Here is a 27,960-nt window from a genome sequence, read left to right as displayed (position 1 = left end):
GTGGGAAGGACATGGTCAAGCTCAGGAGAGGACAAATCTGAGAGGCACTTACAGGACAGAGTCAAAGAACTGATGGTCTCCTAACCCTGCGTTCACTCTCCTGAAATTGTCCCTTACCTGAGCCTTCTCTGATTAAATCATTGTCACCAAAGTTACAAGCGAGACCACGAGCCGACAGTATTGAGATTAGCTTATTGGTGTTCACATCGGGGCTCCCAAAGATCACCCTTGGGCTCAGTGATTCACTGAAAGGACTCGCGTTAGTGAGGAAAAGTGTTAGACTCCCAGTGTGATTTATTACAGCAGAAGGGTACAGATTAAAGTCAGCACAGGGGAGAAGGAAGGGGGGAAAAATCCAGGAGAAACTGGTGGAAGCTTCCAGGTGTCCTCACAGTGGAGTCGCAGGGACGTGCTCAATGCTGTCAGCAGCCGTGGTGACGGCACCTGCAAAGTGTCAGCGGCAGGAACCTCACTTATCCTTGATGGCCAGAGTTTCTGCTAAGTCGTGAAGACACAGAACACCCCCACAACTGCCTTCAGCTACACAGGGTTCGGCCCCTGTGAGCAGAAACAAGCATACAGCTGTTAGCCACGACTCCGCGTCAGCCTAAGCTCTCAGATCAAACTGGCATCTGCGGCCCAAGGCCTCGGCACAAAGAAACCCTCTTACCAGGCAGAATATTCTCATCGGAGCTCATCTTGCAGCAGCTGGCTGAGGGCCAGTCCAGGGGGCGGGCCTGTGATGCAGAGGTGCAGAGTTTGAGCAACTGGGAGGTGCTGAGTCAGCGCTTCCCCGTGCAGTGCGAGAGCCCGAGGAGCCCGTGGAATGTGAGGCGGCAGCCTCTGAGGAGGAGGGGAGGACGGCTCCGTGCTCCGCGCTGGTTCTTCTCCAGCACGGGGAACCTAATCTGTAGTTGGGTGCTTTCAGCTGCTGGCAGTAGGTACTGCCATGCCACTCCGGGTGCATGCCGGGGGTTCTGCGGACATCGGGGGCTCGGGGACCAAGCGTAGACAGGCCCTGCACTTATAGGAAACCTCGCTCAGCAGGACAGGTCGTGGACTCCGGCCCACATCTCAGCTGATAATATTTGCTACACCAGGTCTTAATGTAATTGGATCTACGCTCTGGCCTAATTTTTTCTAAACTCTGTTAATGGTGATTGCCTGCTCACTATAAATAAGATCTTCCCATTTTACACAGCGATCAGATGGTTACACTATTTAGAATTTTAAGGTGTTTACTTTCCCAGGAAACTTGGGAAATTGGAGAGGTATTTGTTTTGAACATCAGAGATTTCTAGGTGTGTTTCTGAGAGCGTTTGCACTGTGAGAAGAGACTGTGCCTCACCCATATCCACAGGGGATGTTGCAGAACAAAAGCCATGCTGCTGTTGGACCAGAAAGGAGTGAATTCAGCACACTGGCAGGCGCGTATTGTCTAGCTGGATTAAAGATCAGCTGATACCGGGAAACGATGCTTCTGCTAAGTCTAGATAATAAAATGGTGCCTGGTGGGAAAATTAGTACAGATACCTTCAGTATGCATCTCTCCAGGAGACCACTGCTTTTCAAGAAAAGGAGTAAGATTATTTGAAATTTTAGTTAGGAAATCTTATCACAGAGGCAGGCATTTGGCCTAGAGATTTAAGATGCTGGTTAGGACGCCCGCCTCCCCATCAGAGGTCCTGGGCTCATTCCTGGGCTCTACTCCTAATTCCAGTTTCCTGCTAATAAAGGCCCTATGAGGTAGCAGTAGCGGCTTAAGACGTTGGGTCCCTGCCACCTACGTGGAAGACCTGCATTGAATTCCTAGCTCCCTGGGATCATTTTGGGCTTTTGGGAGTGAATCGGTGGAGGAGGGCTCTCTCTCTACCTATCTCTCTCTGTCTGCCCCTCCAATAAATGAATTGAAAATGTTGGAGGTGTCTCCTCCTGGACGTTTGTAAAGCAAAGTTCTCTCAGATGAGGGGGCTTCAAAAGGCTCCTGGGAAATGGGGTCAGAGATAAGTTGACTTTGGTACAGAACAATTTTGAATTCCACGCATATAACAGGTCTCCAAAAAGCCTGTGGAAAATGCGTATTATAAAAAACTAGGCACAGATTTCAAGACTTCCCTTGTAATCCCATTTTCCCATGAACTTTTTGAAGCACCCACATGTGTTTTTTATTGTCTTAATCATTGTTAACATCCATATTTATGATCACCTTGAAAATATTTAAATATAAGTGACTTAAATTATTTTTAGTGCTCAAAAACACTTCAGTCTTACAATTTCAGTGATTTCTCTCTGGTATTTTTTACATGCCTATTTCATGTCTCAAAGTAGTTGAGTGTAAAATAAGAAGTCAACAACACACATTACTTGTATTCTCTTCTTCCACTGTGGTCATGGAGGTCATTTTAAATATTAGAATCACAAAAGGTTAGAATCTAGAATTTTGAAAGTAGTTTTCAAAATAAAACCTGTCAATTGTTTTCTGCCCAGGGAAAAGGCCAGCATGGTTGTCCCTGAAGAGCGAGAAGGCAGAGATGAAACCAATCTGGACTTGGTGAGAGGCACGGCGTCGGCCAATGCTCCCACAGACACGCGGAAGGCCGGTGAGTCCTGCCCTTGCCAGGCGTTCCACGGCCTCTGGGTTACTCTGCGGAGGCCTGGTTGTTCCCAGACTCTTGGAACCAGAGGCTGAGGGATGGGCACTTGGTGCACTTCCGCGCGCCTGAGCCAAGTCCTGGCTCACTCTCCATCCCACCTTCCTGCAGGTGCGGAGGCAGCCGGGGATGGCTCAGGACCTGGGTCCCGGCTGACACTGACGCAGCCGTGTGGGCCTCCCGTACCAGAGCTCCAGTTTCAGTCCCCGATGTTCCACTTCCAGTTCAGCTCCCTTCTAATGATCCTGGGATGGCAACGGAAGATGGCCTAAGGGCTTGGGCCCCTGCCACCCACTGGGACTTCCAGATTAACTTGCTGGCCCCTGGCTTCAAAGTCATACCCGGCCCTGGCTGTTGCCTGCATTTGGGGAGTGGGTATGGAAATAAGAGACATTTATCTCTCTCCCTCTCTGTTTCTTTTCAAACAATAAATGGATAAAAAATAAAAAGAAACAATAGCGCTTGACCCAAGGAGAGGCTGTGTACTTTTGCATACTGCACCTCAACTCTGCTGTGTACCAACCCTGTGTCTGTCCTCTCTGGTGCAAAGCGGCTGCTGAGTCACCGTAAAATAATCAGGGTGGAGTTCTAGGCGTTCTGTTCCGGTGTGGTATTTGACTTTGGTTGGTTGAGACACAGAATGTACTTTTGCAAAGAAACATTGATAAATGGTGATTAGGTTCTTATCTCAACCAAAGAAGCCAATTTGACTCACCTCGCAACTGAAGGAGGTTTCTCCTCCCTGCTGCCTCTCTACTTGTACACACACCCAGCTGGGAGTTGTCTGGGCCATGTCACCTGCCACTGTCTTCTGTATGTGTGTGTTACTTTGTGGTCCTCTCCAGAACTCAGGCATGGGGCCCCCTCACTGCTGTGCAGTATCTGACCCGTGGCCTGCTACCGAGTGGTCTGTACTCTGGGAAGTGGGAAAGTGGTTACTTCTAAACCTGATGCCAGAGAAGCAGCATGAGAAAGGCACAGCGGTTGAGTTTATTAACCTTGGTGAGGTCACGTTAGAGCAGTGGGTCTTAGAACTTAGCACACTAAGAATAAGCTCAGTTGGGTCCGGCACTGTGGCACGGTGGCTTAATCCCCCACCCGCAGCGCTGGCAGCCCTTTGGCCACTGGTTCGAGTCCCACCTGCTCCACTTCTGATCCAGTCCCCTTGCTAATGTGCCTGGGAAAGCAGCAGAAGATGGCCCAAGTGCCTGGGCCCCTGCACCCATGTAGGAGACCCAGATGAAGCTCCTGGCTCCTGGCTTTGGCCTGGCCCAGCCCTGGCCATTGTGGCCAGGGAGTAAACCAGCAGATGGAAGATCTATCTCTCTCTCCCATTCTCTCTGTAACTCTACCTTTCAAATAAATAACTAAATCCGTTAAAAAGAATAAGTATAATTTTTAAAAATTCAGGTACTGTTATTTTACAAAAAGAATAGTCACAGCTGCTTATTAAACCTGGATTCACAGGTCATTGAGATTCAGAACCCACAGACACTGTGAGTCTGGGATGAGAAGCGGGGTCAGCAGCAGACCTCAGATAGCAGTAAGTGGTCCTTGGACCGAGGCTCTGAGCGTGTGTGTCTTTTTTGAAGAAGAATCCTATTAACCTAGCCAGGCTGGTGACATTTTATTAAGAACTACAGCACGTCAGGTGGTGTGATGGGAGATAGATTTGAGCGTGTAGGTACCACAGAGAACGCTGTTGCTGGAAGTCTGACCTTTTGAATTCTGTCCCCTAAGCGTTTTAGTTTCCTGTTGCTGCTGGAACCAGTACCACAAACAGTGGCTGGAAACGGCGTCCGTTATCCCACGGTCCTGCAAGGTCCAGAGTCCAGATGGGTTTCATGGGGCTATCGTCGGGGCGTCCGCAGGGCTTCAGCCAGCCACCCCCAGGGGTTAACCCCGGAAACTCAGACCTTAAACTATTTTTCATTGTTACCTTTCACCTTTGCCGGTTTTCCCCAGTGGCATTACTTTATACGCTGCTCTTCCTTTCCTAGGTGGCCAGGAACAGAGTGGCACCCAGCAGAGCATCGTTGTGGACATGCGTGAGTTTCGAAGCGAGCTCCCCTCACTGCTGCATCGCAGGGGCATTGACATTGAACCGGTGACGCTGGAGGTCGGAGACTACATCCTGACCCCAGAGGTGTGCGTGGAGCGCAAGAGCATCAGCGACCTGATCGGCTCCCTGAACAACGGCCGCCTCTACAGCCAGTGCGTCGCCATGTCCCGCTGCTACAAGCGGCCCGTGCTGCTCATCGAGTTTGACCCCAGCAAGCCCTTCTCCCTGACCCCCCGCGGCGCCTTGTTTCAGGAGATCTCCAGCAGCGACGTCAGCTCCAAGCTCACCCTGCTCACGCTGCACTTTCCCAGGCTGCGGCTGCTCTGGTGCCCCTCGCCGCACGCCACCGCCGAGCTGTTCGAGGAGCTGAAACGAAATAAGCCGCAGCCGGACGTGGCCACGGCCATGGCCGTCACGGCGGATTCGGAAAGCCTCCCCGAGTCCGAGAAGTACAACCCTGGCCCCCAGGACTTCCTGCTAAAGATGCCAGGGGTCAACGCCAAGAACTGCCGCTCGGTGATGAACCACGTGAAGAACATTGCAGAGCTGGCCACGCTGTCTCAGGACGAGCTCGCGCGCATCCTGGGCAACGCCGTGAACGCCAAGCAGCTCCACGACTTCCTCCACACCCCGTACGCGGAAGTGGTGTCCCGGGGAAAAGTGAAGAAATGAGCAACGAAGCCGGCCCCTCGTCCCGCAGCCGTGCTCGGCGCCGGCTCCCTGCCAGCCGCTGTGGGTCACTGTTGTCCTGAGCCCACTACTGCATTCTCCAGTGCGGGGAGGGAGCCAGTGTTCTGTTTCCAAGGGAGGGCAGCGGACCAGGGCCCAGCTTTCTCTCTCACCTTGGCACCTCGGTGTCATCTGCACTTTCCCACGCCTGCTCCCCGCTCCCTTGCACGGTCCGTGCCAGGCCCGGTGTGTATTCCATTTGTAAATGAGGTGTGGCAGGCTCAGGTAAAGTTTCTGCAGGCCACTTGGAGACAAGCAGAAATGTGTGTTTCCTACACAAACAGTAAGGCACACAGTCACGTTCTTAGCCTCTGTCCACGCTCACGGAATCTGTCTTTTACCATTGCTTCTGGCCACTTCTCCCTACACTTCCTCCCACTGTAATTCCTGTTCCTGGTTTAACACAGGCACCTTGAAAACCAGCTGGCTCGTCTTGACTTTTGAAAGACGTGAGTTACCTAATTAGGGAACGGGAGGGTATAGGGGAAGGAACCCTTGGGATTCTCAGTTTTTACAGCTGTGCTCAATCAGAGCTGTCGCGGCCAGGTGATAGTTACAGAGTGCTTCCGGACCCCTCTCTCCCCTTCTCTCCCCTGCTCTCCCCGAGACGGCACCGCCCTCACTCCCCTGCCAGAGGGCAGGGGATGGGCCACACGGTGTTCAGATGGAGTTTTCCTTCCTTGAGTTGAGATAGATTGGAGGTAAATGAGAGATCAATGCATAGACTATATAAAAATTCAAAAAGTATTATGTAAAAATCCATAAGGAGAACAATCTCATTCTAAACCTCCTTCGGATTGATTTAGGTTGGCTTTTTACTGACATGTACATACAGGATATTCATAGCATCTTTGTGCAGTTTTTAAACTTTTATACTTAAACCTTAATTATGCTGTAATGCATAATCGGTTTCCTACCTCAAGAGCTGATGTGGACATGAATTCCACTAGCCATGATCCCCGTGTAATGTTTCATCAACGTCACCTCGTTCTCACTGTTTGCCACACAGAACTAGCAGGCAGTGCACCAGCTGACACAACATGGTCTTCAACAAAAGTACTTGTAACTGGCCTTTCGAAACAACCTCTCGTGTTGGCATCTAGGTTTACCGGTAATCAACAGTGTGTGGATCTTAAACTTCGTACGAGGGCAGGCACTGCAAGAGTGAAGGTGAGGGGTTTCAGGAGTGGACCGGTGCTCCTAGAACCGGGGACGTGGGGGCTAGAAAACAGGCCAAGAAACAAAGGAAGAAAGATTTCGCCCACGGATTTTGTCACAGGGTCAGGGATATACCTGTAGAACAGAGAGCAGAGATGTGGAGTGATGACAGCACGCGTGTTCGTGCTTGCTCTGTAGCGTATTGCCTTACTGACGAGTGCAGTCAGAATTGGAAGTGCGTTCCAGCAGACCGCTTCAGATGCTCACGGTTACCGCTGTGTCTCCGATCCCTGTCCAGCAGGATGCTTGTAGTATGCAGCGTCCGTCCTGTGTAATTCCACCTGCTTGTTAGTGCCGTGCCTGCGCGGGAGGCAGATCTTCATCAACTGCATTCTGCGGTCGGGATTTCGTCCAGAGTTGCTTTCAAAAATGAGCGCTTAAAGCAGCCTCTTAAAATAGTCCTTGCTGCCTAGCCCGGCACCAGTGACAGTCTTAATTGTGTCTAGTATTGCTGTCCCTTGATTCTCAAACCCGTTTTTGCAGTTGTACCCGCTGGACGCTTAAAGACAGGTGCTCTGTGCCATGTATACCTGAACTCTGAACGAGCGTTTCTGATGAACTCTGAAATGGTGGTTTGAGGTGAAGGGCTCTCCTTGACACTTCTACAACTAGATAAATAGATTTCAGTGGGTTTCCAGTTGTGGAAAGCTTTCAATATATCCACCAAGTATTCACTTTTCTCAGACATTTTTTTAATTACAAATTTATACAATATAAGGGTTTTTGATAGAGAAACTAGAAATTCATAGAGTTAAATTAATGTATTTATTTTCTAGCATCATTTTGTTAACTTTGCCTTTCTCTCAAAATAGTAAGCATCCAATTTACTTATGAATTCATGGTTAGCTTTTTAAAACCTTTTTAAAAGCTAGATCAGCATTCTATTTTGCAAGACTTTTGCATAAAAATGGGAACATATGAAATGTTGTGAGAAATCACTTTCGGTGTCATTTATTTAAATCACAGTGCCTCTCTCGGTATTTTCTTAAAATTATACGAGAAGAAATCATTTTTAATAGTGGCCATAAATATTGTCATTTTTGGCAGTAAGTCGCTGTGTCTGCAGTCCGAGGCCTGGTGACTGGGCGGCTGCGTGTGTCGGCGTGGATCTGGGTGTAGTTCCCCAGGTCATGAGGGACTGAACGTAATTGCCTCATTCATCAACCCGTTAGGACAGGAAGGGTTAAATCTGGATGTGGCCCTGTTGAGATAACAGAGTTTGGACATAATCAGAGGCCTTCAGTGGGGAAACCTACACTAAACAAATCTGAAGACGTGGGTGGGGGAGGGAGCGGGGCCGCACTGGTCCTCACTTTGGTTTTTCGAGCATAATTTGATTTTCCTTTTGCGCAGAAGACTTCTCTAGGGAATTTCTCTTCTCCTTTGTGCTTGGCTTAACCTCTGAAAAGCCAGCACTCTAGGAAAACTCTTTTCTCAAGGTTGGAGTAGAGTAAAATTTAGCAAGGCTTTGACATGAATTGTTGTCTTTCCTACCTATTTTGCTTTCTGTTGTGTTGTGGTTGTAGCTATTTGTTATCCGGTTCTGACTTCAGCACTTAAGGAACCACTTGAAGGGTGTGTAAGTGAGAATGTGGTTGGGAATGAGACATAACTGATTGATCCCAGTCTGTAATGGAGTTGTGTGTGTTTAATATGTATTTATTCAATATTTCCCTCAATGTGTTGTGGGCAAAGTAAAAACAACAATGTACAGTAAAGGGAATATATTGCCAGCACTGTGTTGGAAAAATAATTTAAAATGCGAGAATATTTTAATTTTTCCTTTCTTGTTCCGCAGTATATCTCATTAAAGCTGAGCCACTCTTTGAACCGCTGCCTGTGTCTGACTCACGTGGCAACGCAGTGTCTGTGGTTGCACTGCATTCTGGGTTTTTCCACCCTGCTTTTCATTTTGGACTATTTCTCTTAGAGGGAAAACCTGGAGAACGTGTGAACATGCTCATGCGTTGGTCTGTGATGCGTGTGTGGTGGGCTCAATGCCTGGGCGCCTTAGCTCAGCCAAGGTCAATCTCCCGCTAACCCTGCCACCCAGAGTTGTGTTTCTTTAACCTCCACGTTGGAAGACGTGAATGGATCCTTTTGACACATCTGGAATTTATTGTAATCCCTTAAACCAGTGTAATTATTAGTTTACTCATGGACACACTGCCATGATTTCATTGCCCCCACCCCACCCCATCCCTTAACCAGGTGGAAGACGACTTATTTCCTCAAAATGGCTTAATGTCAGAACAAAGATGCTGGCAGACTGACAAAGTATACAAGTCACGTTTTTGAGCACTTACGCGTTGTCTCGTTAATTCCTCATTACAAAGCCATAATGGCCATGAAGGTGCTACTGTTTCATCCTGTTTTACAGTGATGAGACTGGGGTTAAGTGATTTGCCCAAGATCACCGATAGTACATTGTAGAACCACGGTGAAACAGGACAGGGTTGGCGCCAGGGGCTGGGGGAGTTGTTAGCCAGAGATTGGCTTGTGTCCACTTGCATTACAAAGACAGCAGAACAACAAGCTGGTTTGCTTTTATGTCTATCATAGTTAACAGTGTCAAGAGCAAGTCAGCAGAACCTGGAAAGAGGTAAGAGAATACTGAGGGCCTGTGCACTGTGGAGCCTGGTGGTGTGCAGTAGCCTGTGCCGCCTCTCACTTTGTAGGGCTCCCTGATGGGGAGAAAGCTCTTTCACAGCTTGGCAACAGCGAGGCTAACTTAGAGAAAACCCGTGGCAGTGCAGGCATGCTTGCCCAGTCACATTACCTGTTCACAGAGTAACCAGTTGCACTTTTGTTGACAAATTCCTTGCTATGTGACTTCGGGTTTTTTGTGTTTGTGTGTGTGTGTGTGTGTGTGGTGTTTTTTGTTTTTTGTTTTTTTTTTTTTTTTGAGATTTATTTATTTGAAAAGCAAAATTAGAGGAAGAGAGATCTTCCATCTGCTGGTTGGGCCACAATAGCTGGGGCCAGGAGAGACTGAAACCAGGAGCCTGGAACTCCATCTGGGTCTCCCATTTGGGTGCAGGAGCCCAAGGACTGGGGCCATCTTCTGGTGCTTTCTCGGGTGCATTAGCAGGGAGCTGGATTGGAAGCAGTGCAGCCAGATCTCGAACCTGGTGCTCATATAGGATGCCAGTGCAACAGGCAGCAACTCCCCTGCTGTATCCCAACGCCGGCCCCTATTTCTGCATTATTTTAACCACCTACAAGCCTCCAGGTCCTTGGTTTTCTTTTGAAGCAGCCTTAACATCTTGATTGCTTCACTGATGGAGTCAAAATCTTCCACTTCCATTTTTCTTTTTTTCTTCTTTTTGTAAGAGTCACATTTTGGGCATTTTTAAACTTGTACTTTGCAGTGGCCTTGCCAGTGCAATCCCCCATAACTCCCAGACGATGATAAAACCCTGTTTCCAGTCTCGTACACCCTAAAGTTAAACCTCGTAAACCGGGAGGGAATAATACATACACATGCGTGCATTTTTGTTTGGTGCCAGGATGTTACTGTTTTGAAAAGTGAGTTGATAATGATTTTAAGAACTGTAGACAAACGTCAAGGAGCTGGCACATTGCTCAGTGGACTCTTGTTTTTCATTCTGTTTACAAAAGCTTAACTGAAGGTTCCTTGTAGCCGTTGACAGTGGGTGTGAAACTGATTCATAAATGAGAAAGAATTTTAGTGATTCCTGGGCATCTATTGACATGACTAAGCTATTGCTACACCAGAAGAACATGGCTCCTGGAGACCCGGGAGGTAAAAATAAATAAATAAAAAATAAATAAACCTTGTGATTTCAAATCAAGGGGTTTCCCGGGATCCATGAAAATAATAAATAAACCTCTTTGATGAAATGGTAGCGTGGCAGGTTTGAGGTGATGCTGACGGGACGCTTTCCTGTGATTCTGAGCTCCAGAATTCAGTGTCCGTTTAAGGGTGCCCCTCACTGAGGAAGATCTGCTGCTCCATGCATCAGGAGCTAGGGAAGGAGGAGCTTAGACTGGGGGAGGCGTGACTGGGCTCTTCTGTTTCCAGCATCCATACTCAGGGCAGAGGGCTCTCGGGGGTCCAGGCAGTAACAGCCCAGGCCGTGGGCCATGTGGACTTGCAATGGAAATGAGCACATCAAATAATAAAATGGTCACGAGGTATCCAGGTGCTCCAGAGGTCAGAGGAGGGGGCCGTGTCGCGTGGGGATCAGGAAAAGCCTCCAAGGGGAGGTAGAATTGGAGATGAACAGCTAGGCTTTCAGTAGACGGAGGGGCAGGCAGCACAGTCAAGTCTACTGCGGTAGCGAGGAAGCAGATGCAATGGTGGTGTTGAAACAGTCGTGCACGGTGAGGCAGGAACACGGGCCACGTTGTTGGGGCCTCTGCAGGGCAGGATGAGGAGTCTGTTACGGCAGAGGAAACATGAAGGTTTGGCGGAGGAAAAGGTGGGATCGAGAAGTCGGTTTTAGAACTTAGATCTTGCAGCAGCCAGCATCGTGGCACGGCAGGTTAAGCCACACCTGTGACACCGGCATCCCCTAGGAACTCTGAGTCGAGTCCCAGCTGCTCCACTTCTGATCCTGCTCCATGCTAATGCACCTGGGAAAGCATCAGCCGATGGCCCAAGTGCTTGAGTTCTTGCCACCCACGTGGGAGACCCCGCTGGATTCCTGGCCTAGCCACAGCTCCATGCCCAGTCTGTTGGGGCCATTTGGGGAGTGAACCAGTGGATGGAAGCGCTCTCTCTCTATCTCTGCCTCTCTCTCTGTGCCAAATTAATGGAAGTAAATAAATAAAAATTGAAATTAAATAAAAAGTGAGTTTGAGATAGGAGAGTGATCATAATTGAGCACTTACAGTGTGCTGGGTCCTTTGTGTCTGCAATCCTTACAGACGAGGAAACTTAAAAAGATTTTACTTGAAAATCAGAGTTAAATAGAGAGGAGAGGCAGAGAGAGATGGGGGGGGGGGGAGTCTTCCATCTGCTGGTTCACTCCCCAGATGGCAGCAACGGCTGGAGCTGTGCCGATCCGAAGCCAGGAGTCAGGAGCTTCTTCCGGATCTCCCACGTGGGTGCAGGTGCCCAAGGGCTTGAGCCATCTTCACTTGCTTTCCCAGGCCATAGCAGAGAGCTGGATCAGGAATGGAACAGCTAGGACTTGAACCGGCGTCATATGGGATGCCAGCACTGCAGGCGGCAGCTTTACCCACTGCGCCACAGCGCTGGCCCCCAGATGAGGAAACTTAAGACAGTCAGATGAGACATGATTACCACCAGGGTATTAAATGCACAGTCACCCCCTCCCCACCTTGCTCCAAGGAAAAACCATGGTCTGCCTTCCCCTGCCGTCTAGAAGGCAGGGTGGGGTGAAAAGACTACTGTAGTATCTGCTGTAACCATCTCAACAACAGATGATGGGGGCCATGACGCGGCTGATGGCTTTGGAGACAAGAAGGACCCCAAGATAGTGGCCAAGGACATGCACCCAGGAAGAGTCCCCATGAGGCCGCTTCTGGGCTCGGGTGGTGATGAGACTGTAGAATGGAAGCACCCGAAGCCTGGGGAAGAACCTGCGTTTGTGGCTTTAACCGAGTTGATTGCTAGGTTGAGGTACACACATGGGCACTGAATCAAGCTCACGGCCCTGAGTCAGCACGCAATGAGGGGGAGCCTGAAAGGGCAGGCGGCCAGAAGGTTAGAGAGTGCCGGCGTTTAGGAACTGGGAGGACGGGGGACCAGAACCATGCAGCAGCCAGAGCCGCAGAGAACTTGAACTTGCAGGGTGTGAGCCCCAAGGCCTTAGGCTGCAGCGATGGGGACTGTCCCGGGATCCCTGGCTGGAACGAGGCGCTGAGGAAGCCATGGGGAGGGTGCAGAGTGGGAAAAACACGGGGCGACTGCTGGCTGGTGACGGACGAGGGCACAGAATGGGAGAAGGCAGGTGCCAGAGAGAGAGCCCACAGTTGACGCAACCAAAGCTCGGCACAGAGGGAGCCAGGGGAGGGCTTTTGCATTTTCTTCTGCGCACACCTACAGAAAACCTGTTTCTGTAAGAGTGTTAAAGACCAACATTCCTATTCCAGGGGACCAGGCTGCTGGGTGACAGCAAAAGCCGCCGGGGAACAGCCCAGAGCCCCTCTGTAACCCATCACTGAAAGCACCCCTCCCAGTGATACACGTGTCGGCAGGCGGGCCAGCCCCCGCCAACAGCAGGTGCCACTGGCCGATCCGAAGCCTGGCTCGCGGTTTTTATTTCGGTCCCACGGAGCGTCCTGCAGCCGGGGCGGCCGAGTTGCTATGGGGATTCGTTCTCCTTCGCCTCCACGCGCCGGAACAGCCGGGCCTTGACTTGCGGGGGCCGCCCGCTCTGCCTGGACCACAGCACCGCTGCTCCCGTCTGCTTGGGGCCAAGAAGGCACTGGCTGCTGGACACGCAAGTCCGGCTTCCTCTGGCCAGGCTGTCCCAACTCCTCGCTCTCCCACGGGGGCGGCCTGCAGCCGTCGTTACGTGGTTTAATGGCTGCGGCGTGGGCAGGGCGTGTGACTCACGCCGCCCTCCTGTCGCTGAGCAGTGGGCGTGAGGTGCGGTGGCCGCTCGCCGCGCTCTCGCGTGCGGCGGGAAGGCGGAGAGCGTGCGGCTCCCGACGAACGCGGCGTTTCCCGGTCGGTTCCGGCAGGGGGCGCCGGCGAGTCACGGCCCGCGCCGGCTTCGTGGGGGATCCGCGGACATCGCGCGGGGGGACGGGCTGCACCCGGGATCCGGGCGGCCCTGCCTCAGCCGTGACGCGGGAGAGGGGCACCAAAATGTCCGACTGCCAGCGTGGCTCGTCCTCATCGATCGGAGGACCCTTGCTGGGTAGGGGGCTGCTTCCCACCAAGGAAGAGGCAGGTCCTGAGTGGATCCTAGCAGTGGCCGGGTGCGCGACCCTGGGCTTCCGTGGAAGCCGAAGCACGCTTCTCAGAGTTCGTGCCCCGGGGGTTGACCTCGGGGTCGTCCTGGCGGAGGTGGGGTCCCGCTGAGGCGGTTCCTTGAGCTGCAGGGTGCGGGCAGCCCGGGCTGGCCACAGGCGTGGAGTGGGCAGAGGCGAGAGGGGTGGCGTGTCGGGGCCTCCGCGTGGGCCAGTGCGCCCAAGCCCCGCAACACACACCCCGCAGGGCTGCCAGCGAATCACTGCGGGACAAAACGGACACGGATGTGCTTAGATGGCGAAAGGCAGGGGTTGGGGGTGGGGTGGAGAAGTTCAACTTAGCAGGTGGAGTTAATTAACGAACAAGCAGCCACGAGGGGAGGCATGGCCCAGATTTTTTTTTTTTTTAGGCTACAAATGACCTCAATTGGGAACTAGCGTCTACGCGTGGAGTCACTTGGACTCTGAGAATGTGCGCTGTTTCAAACAACGTGGCTCCCCCCATCACAGTGGTTTGGGGACTTCTTCTCCCCCCAACACAGTGGTTTGGGGACTTCTTCACGTAGGAGAGCTTTGTCGTCCCCTCAGCCGGGCGCTGGAACTCACTGTGTGTGTGTGTGTGTGTGTGTGTGTTCCGATTCTCCGGATTCTGAATCTATTTTGAGGGTGTGTCTCCACTGGAGCTGACCTCACACAGCATGAGACTATCCTTGCCCTTAATTTCCAAAGACAGCCCCAAAATCTCAGCTCTGCCTCTGGATACATCTGCCTAGACCCATTCAGACTTTTAAGATCCATTTTTCTATAGGAAATCTGGAGCAAGAGCATTGCATTCCCTGTGTATTTTTCTCGGGAACCCCAGGATCTGCAAAATTATTACTTGGAAAACAATGCCAGTTTATTCAGCTAACATTCACAATGTACCTACCGCGGGCCAAAACACAGAGCCTGGCCCCCAGATGGGATTTAAGATGTTTTTTCCTGGTCTTAGGGGATCCGAAACACCGCGCCAGCTTTTGTATTTGTGATCACGGAGTTACTGGAACGTAGTATTTATCTTTGAAAAACAAATAGCCAACAGTCATTGCCTGGAAATGGCCAGACCTTCTCGGCCTGGCGTGCGCTGCAGAATTCTGGGTGCCGTGAGCCTCGGTTACAGAAGCTGTAAAAATATACTTCTCCGTGGCCACCTGCCAAGGAAGGCCTTGTTTCACGTTGAATGCTTAGAGGAATAAGATAGCACGCGCTCCCGAGTCCCGGAGCAGGTGAGGGCGTTTAGCGGGCTTGAGAAGCAGGAAGCCAGCGCTCCGCGGCTCGGACTCTGCTGGCTGTTGGCGGTTTCGCCGGGCAGTGTCGAGGACGGTTTAGAGATGGGAGAGACGGTTTCTCAAAGGGAAGACGCTCTCCAGGTAGGTCTGCTTCATGTAGTCCTCAGAGTGACCTGCAAATGCTTTTGTTACGTGGCTTTTAGCAGGAACGCCAAGCCTGAGCTTGCCTGTGTTTGCTCCGGTTCCCAGTCCTGCTGGCCCGAGCGGAGTGTGCTTTGTGTTTAACATAGATGGTGTTTGTGTTTTAATCGGACCACGGGTGCACAGGACTGGAGTACTTCTGATGCCTGGTTTGTGGAATACGTCATTGACGCGTGCATGACCTACTTCCACTGAGTTTTTAAAAATGATACAGGGAGTGCTCACGAAGTGAGCCCCTCCCCCAGGAAAAGCGAGGGTCCTGACAACTAGACCGTCACCCATACCTAACCGTGGAAACCCACCATACGTCCTACTCCCCTGCTTCTTCCACGCCAAAGGGAACCCTCGGCCTGACTTAGGTGTTTAATATTCCCTTGCTTTTTTCTATACAGTTGTATTAATTTTATGTGTGTTATATGCATTACCAAAACTGGGCTTGTGTAGAAATATATATCCTTAACTCTGTAAAAAAGTGTAATTTTTTTTAGTACTTAGTCATCTTGGAGATTCACTCAGTTGCTGCTCATTGTCATTCATTTGTTCGGGCCTCCCCATAACATTTCATTAAATGAACCAACCTCAGTTTACTTAACGGCCCTCTCCCTGCTGATTGCGTGGCTTGTTCACAGGTTCTAGGTATTGTAATCAGAACTGCTGGGAAGAGGCTAGCACCTATCTCTTGCACATGACCAGCGTTCTCTTAGGTAAACACCTGGGAGGGAATTGTGGGGGTGGACGGTGCAGGGCCCCCCTGTTTGCTGAAGAGATTGTGTTGGTTTACACCGGAGTCAGTGCTGTAAGACAGTCGGGGACCGGCATCCTCTCCGGCACTTGTTAAAGTCAGACTTTTCAAGTGTTGCTGGTTCAAGGTGGAAAAGCTATGCCGTGCCTCATTCTGGTCTTGATTCTCACTTTTACAATCTTGTACCTGATTGGTCAACAAGACTCCTTTCTTAATCTGCTAAGTCTCTGGTTTTTGCCATTTTCTATAGTTTATAGTCTCTTATTAAAGGCATACTTAGTATATTATCAACACTAATCCTTTGTATTTTTTTTTTTTTTTTGACAGGCAGAGTTAGACAGTGAGAGAGAGAGAGACAGAGAGAAAGGTCTTCCTTTTGCCATTGGTTCACCCTCCAATGGCCGCTGCGCTACGGCCGGTGCACCGTGCTGATCCGATGGCAGGATCCAGGTACTTCTCCTGGTCTCCCATGGGGTGCAGGGCCCAAGCACTTGGGCCATCCTCCACTGCCTTCCTGGGCCGCAGCAGAGAGCTGGCCTGGAAGAGGGGCAACCGGGACAGAATCTGGCGCCCCGACCGGGACTAGAACCCGGTGTGCCGGCGCCGCAAGGTGGAGGATTAGCCTAGTGAGCCGCGGCGCCAGCCTCCTTTGTTGTATTTTTTTAAATTTTCTTTAAGGTATCTTTTGGTGAACAGAAGTTCTGATAGTGATACGTATCAAACTTTTATACCTAATGCTTTTTTTTAAGAAATCTTTTAAGAAAGCGTTCAAGTCTTTGCCACCATAGCATCTAAAATATATTCATCTGTATTTTATATTATTGGCTTTTAAAGTTGATTTCATTTATTTATAATATCAAGTAAGGATCTAAAATGTTATTTATTTGGGTGCCTATCATATTCTGAAATTCTATTTTGTATACAGTCTGTTCCTGGGCTTGCTTCTGCTCTAGTGGTGAGTGATGTGCGCATGTCAAAAGCTTCATGGAAAAATGGAATTAAGAGATGCATTTATGTGGATGCAAAAGTTTTTGAAATTCTTGCATCGTTTTTTATAATATGCATTTTCCAGGAACTTTTTAAAGAACCATCTATGTATGGACTTCAAAATTGCTTTCACCAACATAAGCATTTCTTTTAATTCCACTTTCCACAAACTTTTTGAAATATCCTCTTATAATCATGTTACCTGAAAGTTAGAACAGTTTTATTTTCTCCTTTCCAATCTCTATGCCTCCAGATGGTTTTTCTTACTACACTGTAGGTTCTCCAACACGGAGTTGGCTAGGTGGGTGACGGTGAGCACCTTTGTTTTCTGAGAGAGAATGCTTCTAATCTTTGCAGGCCTGTTACTCCAATTCTAGCCTCCTGTGTTCTTTATAACTTATAACCTCATGATTTTTCTTACTTCTCTTTATATCTTGATTGCTTTAAGGTCATTTTAAATTGGTGATGATTTGTTTTAATCTGACTACATTAGATAATATTCTAGAGATATTTATAAAAGCCGGGGTGGATGTTTGGGCTAGTATTTAAGATACTACTTGGTATACCCGTGTCACATGTCAGAGTGCCTGGGTTCGAGTCCTGGCTCTACTCCCAGTTCCAGCTTCCTGCTAATGCACCTCCTTGGGAGGCAGCAGATGATGGCTCCACCGGAGTGGGGGGGGGGGGGGGGCCCTGCCACCCACAAGGGAGACCGGATTGAGCTCCCAGTGCCTGGCTTCCGCCTGGCCCCACCCTGACTTTTGCAGGCACTTGGAGAGTCAGCCAGCAGATGTCTGTCTCCTTTCTAGTAAAATAAATAAAATTTAGCAAAAAAAAAAAAAGGCTGTTAGAGGAGTGGTCATGATGTTAAATAAATTACATAAAACCAACTTTCTTTGGTACTCCTCATTTTTTCCCTAATATGCTAGTGGATTATTGAGACGCTTTGGGCCAAGTTACTAGAGTAAGCCCGAGTCCCACACTTTCCTGGAGCTACCTTCTGCCCTGGGGAGAGAGCGTGTTCGTGATGAAGAAAATAGGGTGATGAGAAGGAGAAAGAGACAAAATAGAAGAAAGCCACTGGCCTCAGGCCTCTCTTCTTAGCTCCCTGGGAGTGGCACTGACTCCTACTCAGCCTGCACCGGCCCCATCCTCCATGTAGAGAAACCACGTGGAGGGAACGCCTTGCAGGGCTGACGGGGTTGCCTCTGGCTGGCTGCCCAAGCCAGAGGTCCAGCTCCTGCAGCGCAGCTGAGAGAATGCTCCAGAAGATGAGCGCTCCGAGCACAGGAGGCTGGACGCACCCTGCATCCGCGGAGCTGAGCAGCCGTGTGGGCCGGGGCGTGCCCGAGGGACTGGGACTCCCATGCAGTTCACGGCGCCTTCGGACACTCTCAGAGCACGATGCGCTTTATGATTGAGACAGGAGCAGCATTCACTGGAAACAGGAGCACCCCCGACCTCATGGTAGAAGTCAGGGTAGGCTTCCTGGAAGAAGTGATACCTGATGTAATAGTTTGTGTTGCCATCAGTAGCAGAGAGCTGGCCGAGACTGGGGGCACGGAAGTGAAGAGTCCAGGGAAGCTCTGGGCTCACGCAGCCTGCGTTCATATCTCAGATGACCCATCTGGCTAGAACCTCTGTTTTCTCATCTGTCAGATGGAGAAGATAGTACAAAGAACATAATTTCATTAAGAAATTGAATTAAAATAATCAGTGTAGAGCGGTCAACTCTTGATCAAATCATCTCGTGGCCAACTCCCAGAAAAATCGATTACATAGATACAATGTTGCCAAATGACCCACACCAGACTTGCCAGTGATACTGATTGCCTTTAATAGGAATATTTAATTGGACTATTCCAGTTCCGAGTCTGAGTGAGAGAAACACTTTTCTGACTCTTAAGTAATTTAAGGTTGGCAATGCCACTTAGCAAATTAGTGTTATGAAATGCTACTTCATACGGGGTGGCAAAGAAGGAACAGGAATAAATTGAATTTTTTTCTTATGAAATGTTGACCAACAAAAGCTTAAGCGTTTCAGGTCAAACATGTTTGCTTTTGTTTTTCTAATATCTATCTAATTATAATACTGCCGAATGTCTTTTTCTGTCCAAACTGTAAGCATTTACAATGATCTTTTACCAGTTCCTTTGATGGCACATCAGGCTTACACATAAATGCATTACATGTAAAAGTGAATTCAGTTGGAATTCAATTTTTTTTTTTTTTTTTTTGACAGGCAGAGTGGACAGAGAGAGAGACAGAAAGGTCTTCCTTTTGCCATTGGTTCACCCTCCAATGGCCGCCGCGGCCGGCGCATCGCACTGATCCGATGGCAGGAGCCAGGTGCTTCTCCTGGTCTCCCATGGGGTGCAGGGCCCAAGCACTTGGGCCATCCTCCACTGCATTCCTGGGCCACAGCAGAGAGCTGGGCTGGAATGGGGGCAACCGGGACAGAATCCGGCACCCCGACTGGGACAAGAACCCGGTGTGCCGGCGCCGCTAGGTGGAGGATTAGCCTATTGAGCTGCGGCACCGGCCTTATGGGAATTCAATTTTAAACCTATTAAATTTTAATGTAAAATATGCCAAAGAAATCTGAAATCCGGCGCCGCGGCTCAATAGGCTAATCTTCCGCCTACGGCGCCGGCACACCGGGTTCTAGTCCCAGTTGGGGCGCCGGATTCTACCCCAATTGCTCCTCTTCCAGTCCAGCTCTCTGCTGTGGCCTGGGAGTGCAGTAGAGGATGGCCCAAGTGCTTGGGCCCTGCACCTGCATGGGAGACCAGGAGAAGCACCTGGCTTCTGGCTTCGGACCAGCGCTTTGTGCCAGCCGCAGCGGCCATTGGAGGGTGAACCAAAGGAAAACCTTTCTCCCTGTCTGTCTCTCTCTCTGTCCACTCTGCCTGTAAAAAAAAAATATATATATATATATATATATATATATATATGAAAACACTACAGAGAGTAAGGTTAGCTGAAACAGTACTTCCCTGAAAAATGCTAAAATTTTCTTCTTTTGAAAGATCTATTTATTTACTTATTTGAAAGGCAGAGAGGGGAAGAAGCAGACAGACAGATCTTTCATCAGCTCGTTCACTCTCCAAATGGCCACAACAGCCAGGGCTGGGCCAGACCCAATCCAAGAGGCAGGAACTTCAACCTGGTGTGACTGGCAGGGACCCAAGTACTTAGGCCATCTCCTGCTGCCTTCCCAGGCACATCAGCAGGAAGCTGGGTAAGAGGTAGAGCAGCCAGGACTCGAACCAGTGCTCCCATATGGGATGCCAGCATCGCAAGCAGCGGCTTAACCCACTGCACCACAACACTGGCACTTAAAATTTTATTTGGTAACAGGGATCATTTTGAATATATTACTGAGTAGCAGTTTGCTTAAAGATTTGGCAAGAAAAGATATTAAAAAGTCCAAAGAAGAACAAATTAATTTCCTTGACGTGTTTAAAATCCCCCATCATTGGGGCCGGCATTGTGGCCGGCATTGTGGCATAGTGGGCTAAACCACCGCCAGAGACAGCAGAATCCCAGATGTGCACCGGTTCGAGTCCCGGCTGCTCCAGCTCCAGTCCAACTCCCTTCTGATGCGCCTGGGAAAGCAGCAGGAGATGGCCAAGTACTTGGGTCCCTGCATCCCCATGGAAGATCCAGATGAAGCTCCTGGCTTCAGCCTGGCCCAGACCTGACTGTTGTGGCCATTTGGGGAGTGAATCAGCGGATGGATGATTTCTCCCTCTGTCTTACCCTCTCTGTCTCTGTCTCTATAGCTCTACCTTTCAAATAAATAAAAACCTTAAAAAAACCCTCATCATCACTAAGTTATGAAAACTAAAATATTGAACAAAGGTATGGTAAAAAAATAGGGGGCTGGCATTGTGGCACAGCAGGTTAAGCTGCCGCTTGCAATGGTGGCGACCCACATTGGAGCACCAGTTGTAGTCCCAGCTGCTCTGCTTCCAATACAGCCTCCTGTTAATGCACTGGGAGAGCAGTGGAGGATGGCCCAACTGCTTGGGCCCACAGGAGAGAGCTTGATGGAGTTCCAGACTCCTGGCTTCAGACCAGCCTAGCCAAAACCACAGTGGCCATTTGGGGAGTGAATCAGTGGACTGGCTCTTTATCCCTTTCTTTAAAACTAAAATAATTACTTAAAAAGCAATGTAAACCAATTACAATACAGCTCATAGGAATGTGGATTTTTGCCTTATACTTTATCTTTGAAAATTCTAAATGTATATTTCAGGGAAAATTAATATAAATCAAAATTTTCCTATAAAAATACTAAAAGTACATTGTTATCATCAAAAACCAAAACTCAGCATTGCCTTTCAAGCTATTTGCAGCCACAGCTATTAAAACTTGTAGTTTTAGAGAATAGGTGAATTAGATCATTTAGGCCAGTGGTTGGTTTTGGAAAACAAATTCGATAGGTGGGCTTTCAGGAAATTAATTTCTGCCAGGTTAGACTAGAGCTCCAAGAAGAGAATGATGTCCTGGCAGACAAACCCGGGGAGGGACAGGTGGGACGGAGAAAGAAGTCCAGGGGTGAGGTTACGGCTAAGGAGGGAGGGAAGGGGTGTGTTGATGGGGGAGGGGCCCAGGCACAGTGGGATTTAGCACCCTGGCAGTTTTATCCTACCCATTGGCTACTTTGTGACACTTTTTTTTTTTTCCTGGTTGTAAACATATCATGACCTCATTAAGTCTGGACTATGGAGAAGTAAAAAAGAACTTTCATCTTTTAGAAAAGAAATTAAGCTTTTTCTTTTTTAAAAAAATTACTTAAAAGGCAGAGACAGATCGCCTATGTGCTGGTTCCTTCCCCAAATGCCCACAACAACCAAGGCGGGGCCAGGTGAAGCCAGGACCTTGGAACTCAACTTGGATCTCTCCCACAGTGTGGCAGGGACACAACTGCGTGAGCCCTCACCACTGCCTCCCAGGGCGTGGGTCAGCAGGAAGCTAGAACTCCAAGGCTGAGCCAGGATTCAAACCCAGGAACTCTGTTATGGGACGTAGATATCCCAGATGGTGGCACCCCTGCTACACCAAATGCCTCTCAAATTATTTTTCTATAGATTTATTTCTTTTTTTAATATTTATTTTATTTATTTGAAAGAGTTAGAGAGGTAAAGACAGAGAGAGAGAGATCTTCCATGTGCTGGTTCACTCCCCAGATGGCCACACAGCCGGAGCTGTGCCAATCCGGAGCCAGGAGCCAGGAGTTTCTTCCGGGTCTCCCATGTGAGTGCAGGGGCCCAAGGACTTGGATCATCCTCTACTGCATTCCCAGGCCACAGCAGAGAGCTGGATCAGAAGTGGAGCAGCTGGGACTAGAACCGGCGCCCATATGGGATGCCCGTGCTTCCGGCCACGGCTTAAACCTGCTGTGCCACAGCGCTGGCCCCTTTATAGATTTATTTCCATAGCAACTTTCTTGATATAGAAAGTTCTCCTGAAAGGCTATAACCCTTTGTATACCCATCAACAACATCTGTCTAACTTCTCTCACCCTAGCTAAGGATCCTCTTTAGAATTCTCTTCCTTGACCCTAGAGTCACATCTGCTAGAGTAAAACATTATATTAAAAAAGTGAACTTAGGCAAAAGCCATTATATTAGCCTTCCTTGTATCCATAAGAGGTATATTCCAAGCCCCAAAGCAGATGCCTAAAACCATAGAGAGAACCAAGCCCCCACCCCACCCCCCACACACACTCCTGCAATAAAGCTCTACTTATCAGTTTCAATAAGAGGTTAACAACAGCAGCAATAAAACAGAACAATTATGACAATATACTGTAGTCAAATTATGTGAATATGGTCTCTATTGAGCTAAGACAAAATAATAGTATTTTTTTTATTTGAGAGGCAGAGTTCCAGACAGAGAAAGGGACTGACAGAAAGAGAGGTCTTCCATCTGCTGTCAATCCCCAAATGACCACAACAACCAGAGTTGGGCCAATCCAAAGCCAGGAGCCAGGAGCTACCTCCAGGTCTCCCACAAGGGTGCAGGGGCCCAAGCAGTTGGGCCATCTTCCACTGCTTTCCCAGGCCATAGCGCTGGCACACCAGGTTCTAGTCCCGGTCAGGGCGCCGGATTCTGTCCCGGTTGCCCCTCTTCCAGGCCAGCTCTCTGCTGTGGCCCGGGAGTGCAGTGGAGGATGGCCCAAGTGCTTGGGCCCTGCACCCACGTGGGAGACCAGGATATGCACCTGGCTCCTGCCTTTGGATCAGTGAGGTGCGCTGGCCGCAGCGCGCCGGCCACGGCGGCCATTGGAGGGTGAACCAACGGCAAAGGAAGACCTTTCTCTCTGTCTCTCTCTGTCCACTCTGCCTGTCAAAAAAAAAAAAAAAAAAAAAAAGCAGTTGGGACACAAACCAGTGCCCATATGGGATGCTGGCTCTGCAGGCAGAGGCTTAACCTATTATGCCACAACACTGGCCCCAAAATACTGGTATATTCAGGGTCAGGCATTTGGCAGTTAAGTAGTTGAGCACATCAGACTGACTGTGCTCCGACTCCAGCTTCCTGCCAGGCAGACCCTGGGAGGTGGCAGTGATGTCTGCAGTCAACGTAACTTTGTTCCTGCCACTCACATGGGAGACTTGGACTGAGTTCCCAGCTCCTGGCCTCAGTCATGGCCCAGCCCTAACTGCTGTGGATATTTGGGGATCAGATGAGAGCTCTCCTTCTCTCTGCCTTTCAGATACATTTAAAATAGATATATTGGGGCCAGCTCTGTGACATATGGGTAAAGCTGCCACCTGTGACACCAGCATCCCCTATGGGCAGCAGCTTGAGTCCCTGCTGCTCCACTTCCAATCCAGCTCCCTGCTAATGCACCTGGGAAAGCAGTGGAAGATGGCCCAAGCCCTTGGGCCTCTGCACCCATGGCTGAGACCCAGATGAAGCGCCTGGTTCCTGGCTCCTGGCTTTGGCCCGGCCCCGCCCTGGCCATTGTGGCCATTTGGGGAGTAAAGCAATGGATGGAAGATACCTCACTCTCTCTCTGGTTCTCACTTTAAAAATAAACAAGTCTTTAAAATATTAAATATATTGTCACTTTCAATCATGGGCAACAGAAACCATGGAAAATAAAACTGCAGATAAGGGAGGACTATTATACACCTAGAAATGTGTGTGATTATTAGAAAATATGGGCAGGCAAATGTATAATTTTATATCATTAGAGAGCTATTTGTAGCACTTCAACATGAATTTTGGACATTTTTCTATTTTTGTATATATAAATTTCACTTTAAATGGAGTCTTCTATGTATGCTATTTTGTAAATATTTACCTGGTTTTGTATGCAGCTTGTCAACTTCATAAATGGTCTTCTCCATGGTTATCTGGTTGGTACAAAGTATTCCCTGAGTGAGTGGTATCTAAAATATGTATCAAATGTGCCTCACAGCCACCAGCCAATCAGAATGGATGCTGGCTGGTGCATCCATACACGCAGATCAACCTTGGACTTCATTATTGACCCTTACATTGTTGCTGATTGTTCCCTATTAGAGGCAGTGATGAAATGAGTATCTTTTACATCAAACCTTTATACACATCCATGATTTTTTCAAGATCAATTTTAATAAGTGAGAATCCCTAAACATAAAATAATGACATATTTAGCTTTTTGGTATGTACAAGCATACTGGTCTCCCACATGTGTGGCAGATGGCCATCTCCTTGTACCATTTTCTGCTGCCTTCCCAAGCACAGTAGCAGAGAGCTGGACTGGAAGCAGAGCAGCCAAGATTTGAACCAGCACTTCAGTATTTGAAGCTGGCGTCGCAAGCCATAGCTTAACGGGCTGAACTACAACACCAGCCCTGTGTGAACTGTTTGCAGTACCTTTGCATTGATGTTTGTACTTGGGTATGTTTCAGTGCTTCTAATTCTTTTCCTATGTTATGTTGATTGCTCTGTAATCATATGTTTAATTAGCATTTTAGAATAAATTTTAATAATTTGTTAGAGGATGCCTCTCTAATATTGTGCTCTTTGAAGTATTTATTGGCTAAGCAGACATCCTCAAGTATTTATTATTCCAGATGAGCATTTCAGATTTTGGTGGCTGGGACTGGCATTTGGTATAGCAGGTGAAGCTCACCTACAACGCCAGCATCCCATATGGGCGTCGGTTCAAGTCCCGGTTGCTCCATTTCAGATGCAGCTCCCTGCTGATAGATCTGGGAAAACAGTGGAAGATGGGTCCCCCATCCTCTCCTCCCCCCTTAACTGTACCTTTCAAATAAATAAATCTTTTTTTTAAAAAAAAAGATTCTGGTTGTTTTAAGAAAAAATATGTATAAAATTTTTATTGGAATTATATTACATTTGTGATATTTTGGTAATGATGGGCATCCTTGCAGTATTAGAAAATACAGTGTTTCTTCATTTCATGTTCTTCATTATTTTGTAGCTTGATTCAAATACCTACTGCACATTTCTTGCCCAACTACTTCAAAGTATTTGTTGTTGTTGCAAATTATGACTGAACTCCCACCCCAGCCCTGGCCAGTTATATAGCAGTGGGCAACAGATAGCCCATGGGCCATATAAGGCCCACAGAAACTTATGGTCTGGTCTTGACAAGTCAACTGCAGGTTGGAATCAGAATTCAGTAAATCTAAAGCAGGCTAATTTTTAAGTTGATAATTTTGTGTGCCCCATGAATAATGTTAAAAATATCCAAATCACCTTTGGCAGAAAAAAGATTCCCCATCCCCAAGAGGAAATGAAGTTTTATGGATTTCATAACTGACCATCTTACAGAACTTGTAGTCACTGTAATATTTTTATTTATTTGCATATATCTCATAAATGCAACATTAGGAACATAATACTTCTCACCGTACCCACCCTCCTACCCACTCTCACTGTAATAGTTTTACAACTGATTCTCTTGAATATTACAAGTAGACCATTGCTTCATTTAAAAATATTGAAGGGTGGGCATTTGGTGCAGAGGTCAGATGACACTTAGGACATTGGCATCCTGTATTCAAGTGCCAGTCCCAGCTGTACTCCCAATTCCAGTTTCCTACTAGTGCATACCCTGGGAGGCAGCCAGTGATGGTCCCTGCCATGGGTGGCAGGGACCCATGTGGGAGATCTGGTTTGGGTTCCCTGCTCCTGGTGTCAGGCCCAGCTGTTGTGGATACTTGGGGAGTGAATTAGCAGATGGGAGATACTTTCTCTCTTTCTCCCCATTTCTTACTCCCCTCCCCCATCTCTTTCATAAATAAAGATCTTTAAAAACTCATGATACTGTTGTTTCCTTTCTAATATTTATATATATTCAATTTCTTGTCTCATTCATTGGGTTCAGGAATTCAGGTGCCCAGGCAGCCCAGGAAAGTCACCATGGAAGAGTGAACTGAGCCTTTGGCAAACAGGAGATCCCAGGCCAGGTCCAAAGGGGGAGCCCTCTCCCAGCCCCAGCCCATTTCTGCGACTTGAGAAACAGGTCTGGGGCTAACAGAGGGTCAGAGTTTTGTTGTTTTGTTTTTGTTTGTTTGTTTTAAAGATGTGCCAAAGGTCAAGTTTGTGGGTATTTTAAATGTTGAAAATGAACTCAACTTTTTCAGCACCAGTGAAGTCAGATAGACGGTCTGATGGTCACACTCCACCCAGGCTGACAGTAGCCCTCACTTTGGCTGGAACTTTCAAAATCTAAGAATGTGTTAAGTAGTAACACCAGGCGTTCTTGCCCTATCCTGGTTAGTAAAAATACATCCGTCCTCTGACCAATATTTTGTGGGCTCTGGATCTGAGATAAATACTGTTTTCCATGTTCTCCATCTCTCTTCCCAGTTTGACAAGAGCATTGTGTGTAGGAGAGAAACGCCTGTTAGCTGGCATGCTTTTCTTCTACGTCATCTGAGTGTTAGGGATCCATAAATGTTCTTAGATTGAACTATCCTTATGTGTGTGATCTGTGGAATTAAGCTATACTTTGTGATGTCATACTATTCTTTTAAATATGGATTTGGGTTTTGTATTATGTTTTAGTTAAGGGTTATAAAATAGAAGAAAATGATAGATTTGTTTGAAAAGCAGGGTAACAGAGAGAGAGAGACCTTCTACCCGCTGATTCACTGCCCAAATGGCCACAATGACTAGGGTCAGGCCAGACTCAGGAGCCAGGAACTCCATCTGGGTCTCGCATGTGGATGGCAGGGATCCACGTGCTTGGACCATCTTTGGATACCTTTCCAGCCACATTAGCAGGGAGTGGAGCAGCCAGGACTCGAATCAGTGCTCATAGGAGATGCCCACGTGGCGAGCTCAACCCGCTGAACCACAGTGCTAGCCCCAAATATCACATTTCTCAGCCTTGTACCTTGCCTGATGCCTCCGAGTCTCGTGAACACCACTGTCCTCATTTTTTGGCTGCATAACGTGACGCCTTGCTGAGAGAGAAGGGAGAGGTAATAAGACGCTAAGACTCCGTCCGGCCCGCCCAGACAAGCCTGTGGATTAGTGCATGTGATGACGGAAGGGGGAAAGGTCAGAAAGCTGCGTTGCTTCCAATCAATGAATCCCTCTGTGTTGTGTTCTTAGAGACTCTGAGAAAAGGAGAAAGAGCTCAGGAGAGAGAGAGAGCACAGAGCTGTCCAAAGCACCTGCTGAGGCTGTGACCTGGTCCCTTCTCGGACATCCCTGCAGCTGTGGGTCAGTATGTCTGAGCCGTGCTGTAGAGGGGACAAACAGCTGAGCAGCTCCTCTCTCTGCCCCAGGCAGGCTCTGCCTTTGCTTCAGGGGCTCCCACCCTGACTTCCCCAACCTCACGCCTTCACAGCAGGTGGGGAGCCTGGAGGCCTGAGGACACAGACTCTACACAAGGGTTTGGTCTCCTTGGAACTGGGACCTCTGGGGCCCCGGGTGGCTGGACCCTGTGTCCCCTGCCTTCCAGAGCTGTTCTGGATACCAGGACCCCGGAATTCTCTATCCAAGTGGTCTGAGGCTGCCTGTAGCCAGTTCACTGGGTCTGTTCTCCCCAGGAAGACCACCGTGACTAATGGTGTGGATTATGGACAGAGCATGGTCCTCTCCCCTAGGGCTGTCATGATGCAGGATGGAGCTGGGGTGTCCAACTTGCCCTGCATGGTTAGAGAACAGCTCAGAACCCTGAGGGACCTGGGAGGGCTTTCCAAGTGGTTA

The 27,960-nt window shown here is 48.7% G+C and overlaps 2 protein-coding genes and 1 long non-coding RNA gene across 16 annotated transcripts in view; 2 read left to right on the top strand and 1 right to left on the bottom strand.

Moving 5' to 3' along the window:
- The window catches only part of ERCC4 (ERCC excision repair 4, endonuclease catalytic subunit), a 29,598-nt gene extending 21,108 nt beyond the window's left edge, over nt 1–8,490 (top strand). For both annotated transcript variants that reach the window (XM_002711758.6, XM_089321827.1), the window contains 2 exons: nt 2,488–2,600; nt 4,652–8,490. In XM_002711758.6, the coding sequence (XP_002711804.3) occupies nt 2,488–2,600; nt 4,652–5,385 (847 nt within the window). In that variant the 3' untranslated portion in view covers nt 5,386–8,490. The remainder of the gene's footprint in view (nt 1–2,487; nt 2,601–4,651) is intronic.
- LOC103348555 (uncharacterized) overlaps nt 277–27,960 on the bottom strand; it is a 35,441-nt gene continuing 7,757 nt past the window's right edge. Inside the window, exons 2-6 of one of the 7 annotated variants that reach the window (XR_016226297.1) lie at nt 27,140–27,209; nt 24,089–24,140; nt 18,272–18,419; nt 671–737; nt 277–558 (exon numbers count right to left, since the gene is read on the bottom strand). This is a non-coding gene — a long non-coding RNA (uncharacterized LOC103348555). Of the gene's footprint in view, nt 559–670; nt 738–14,445; nt 15,011–18,271; nt 18,420–24,088; nt 24,141–27,139; nt 27,210–27,960 lie in introns of those variants that run through there. The other 6 variants (XR_016226301.1, XR_016226299.1, XR_007920112.3 and 3 more) reach the window with 6 other exon arrangements.
- MRTFB (myocardin related transcription factor B) overlaps nt 14,560–27,960 on the top strand; it is a 295,069-nt gene continuing 281,668 nt past the window's right edge. For 4 of the 7 annotated variants that reach the window (XM_089321811.1, XM_070064810.2, XM_089321808.1 and 1 more), the window contains exon 1: nt 14,578–14,978. The gene's annotated coding sequence lies outside the window, so the exon portion shown is untranslated. Of the gene's footprint in view, nt 14,979–27,960 lie in introns of all 7 variants that reach the window. The other 3 variants (XM_070064809.2, XM_089321819.1, XM_070064815.2) reach the window with 3 other exon arrangements.

Source organism: Oryctolagus cuniculus, chromosome 19, assembly GCF_051225735.1.
Source record: "Oryctolagus cuniculus isolate XC-2025 breed Fujian yellow rabbit chromosome 19, ASM5122573v1, whole genome shotgun sequence".
Lineage (NCBI taxonomy): Eukaryota > Metazoa > Chordata > Mammalia > Lagomorpha > Leporidae > Oryctolagus > Oryctolagus cuniculus.
This window is presented reverse-complemented; position numbering and strand designations above follow the sequence as displayed.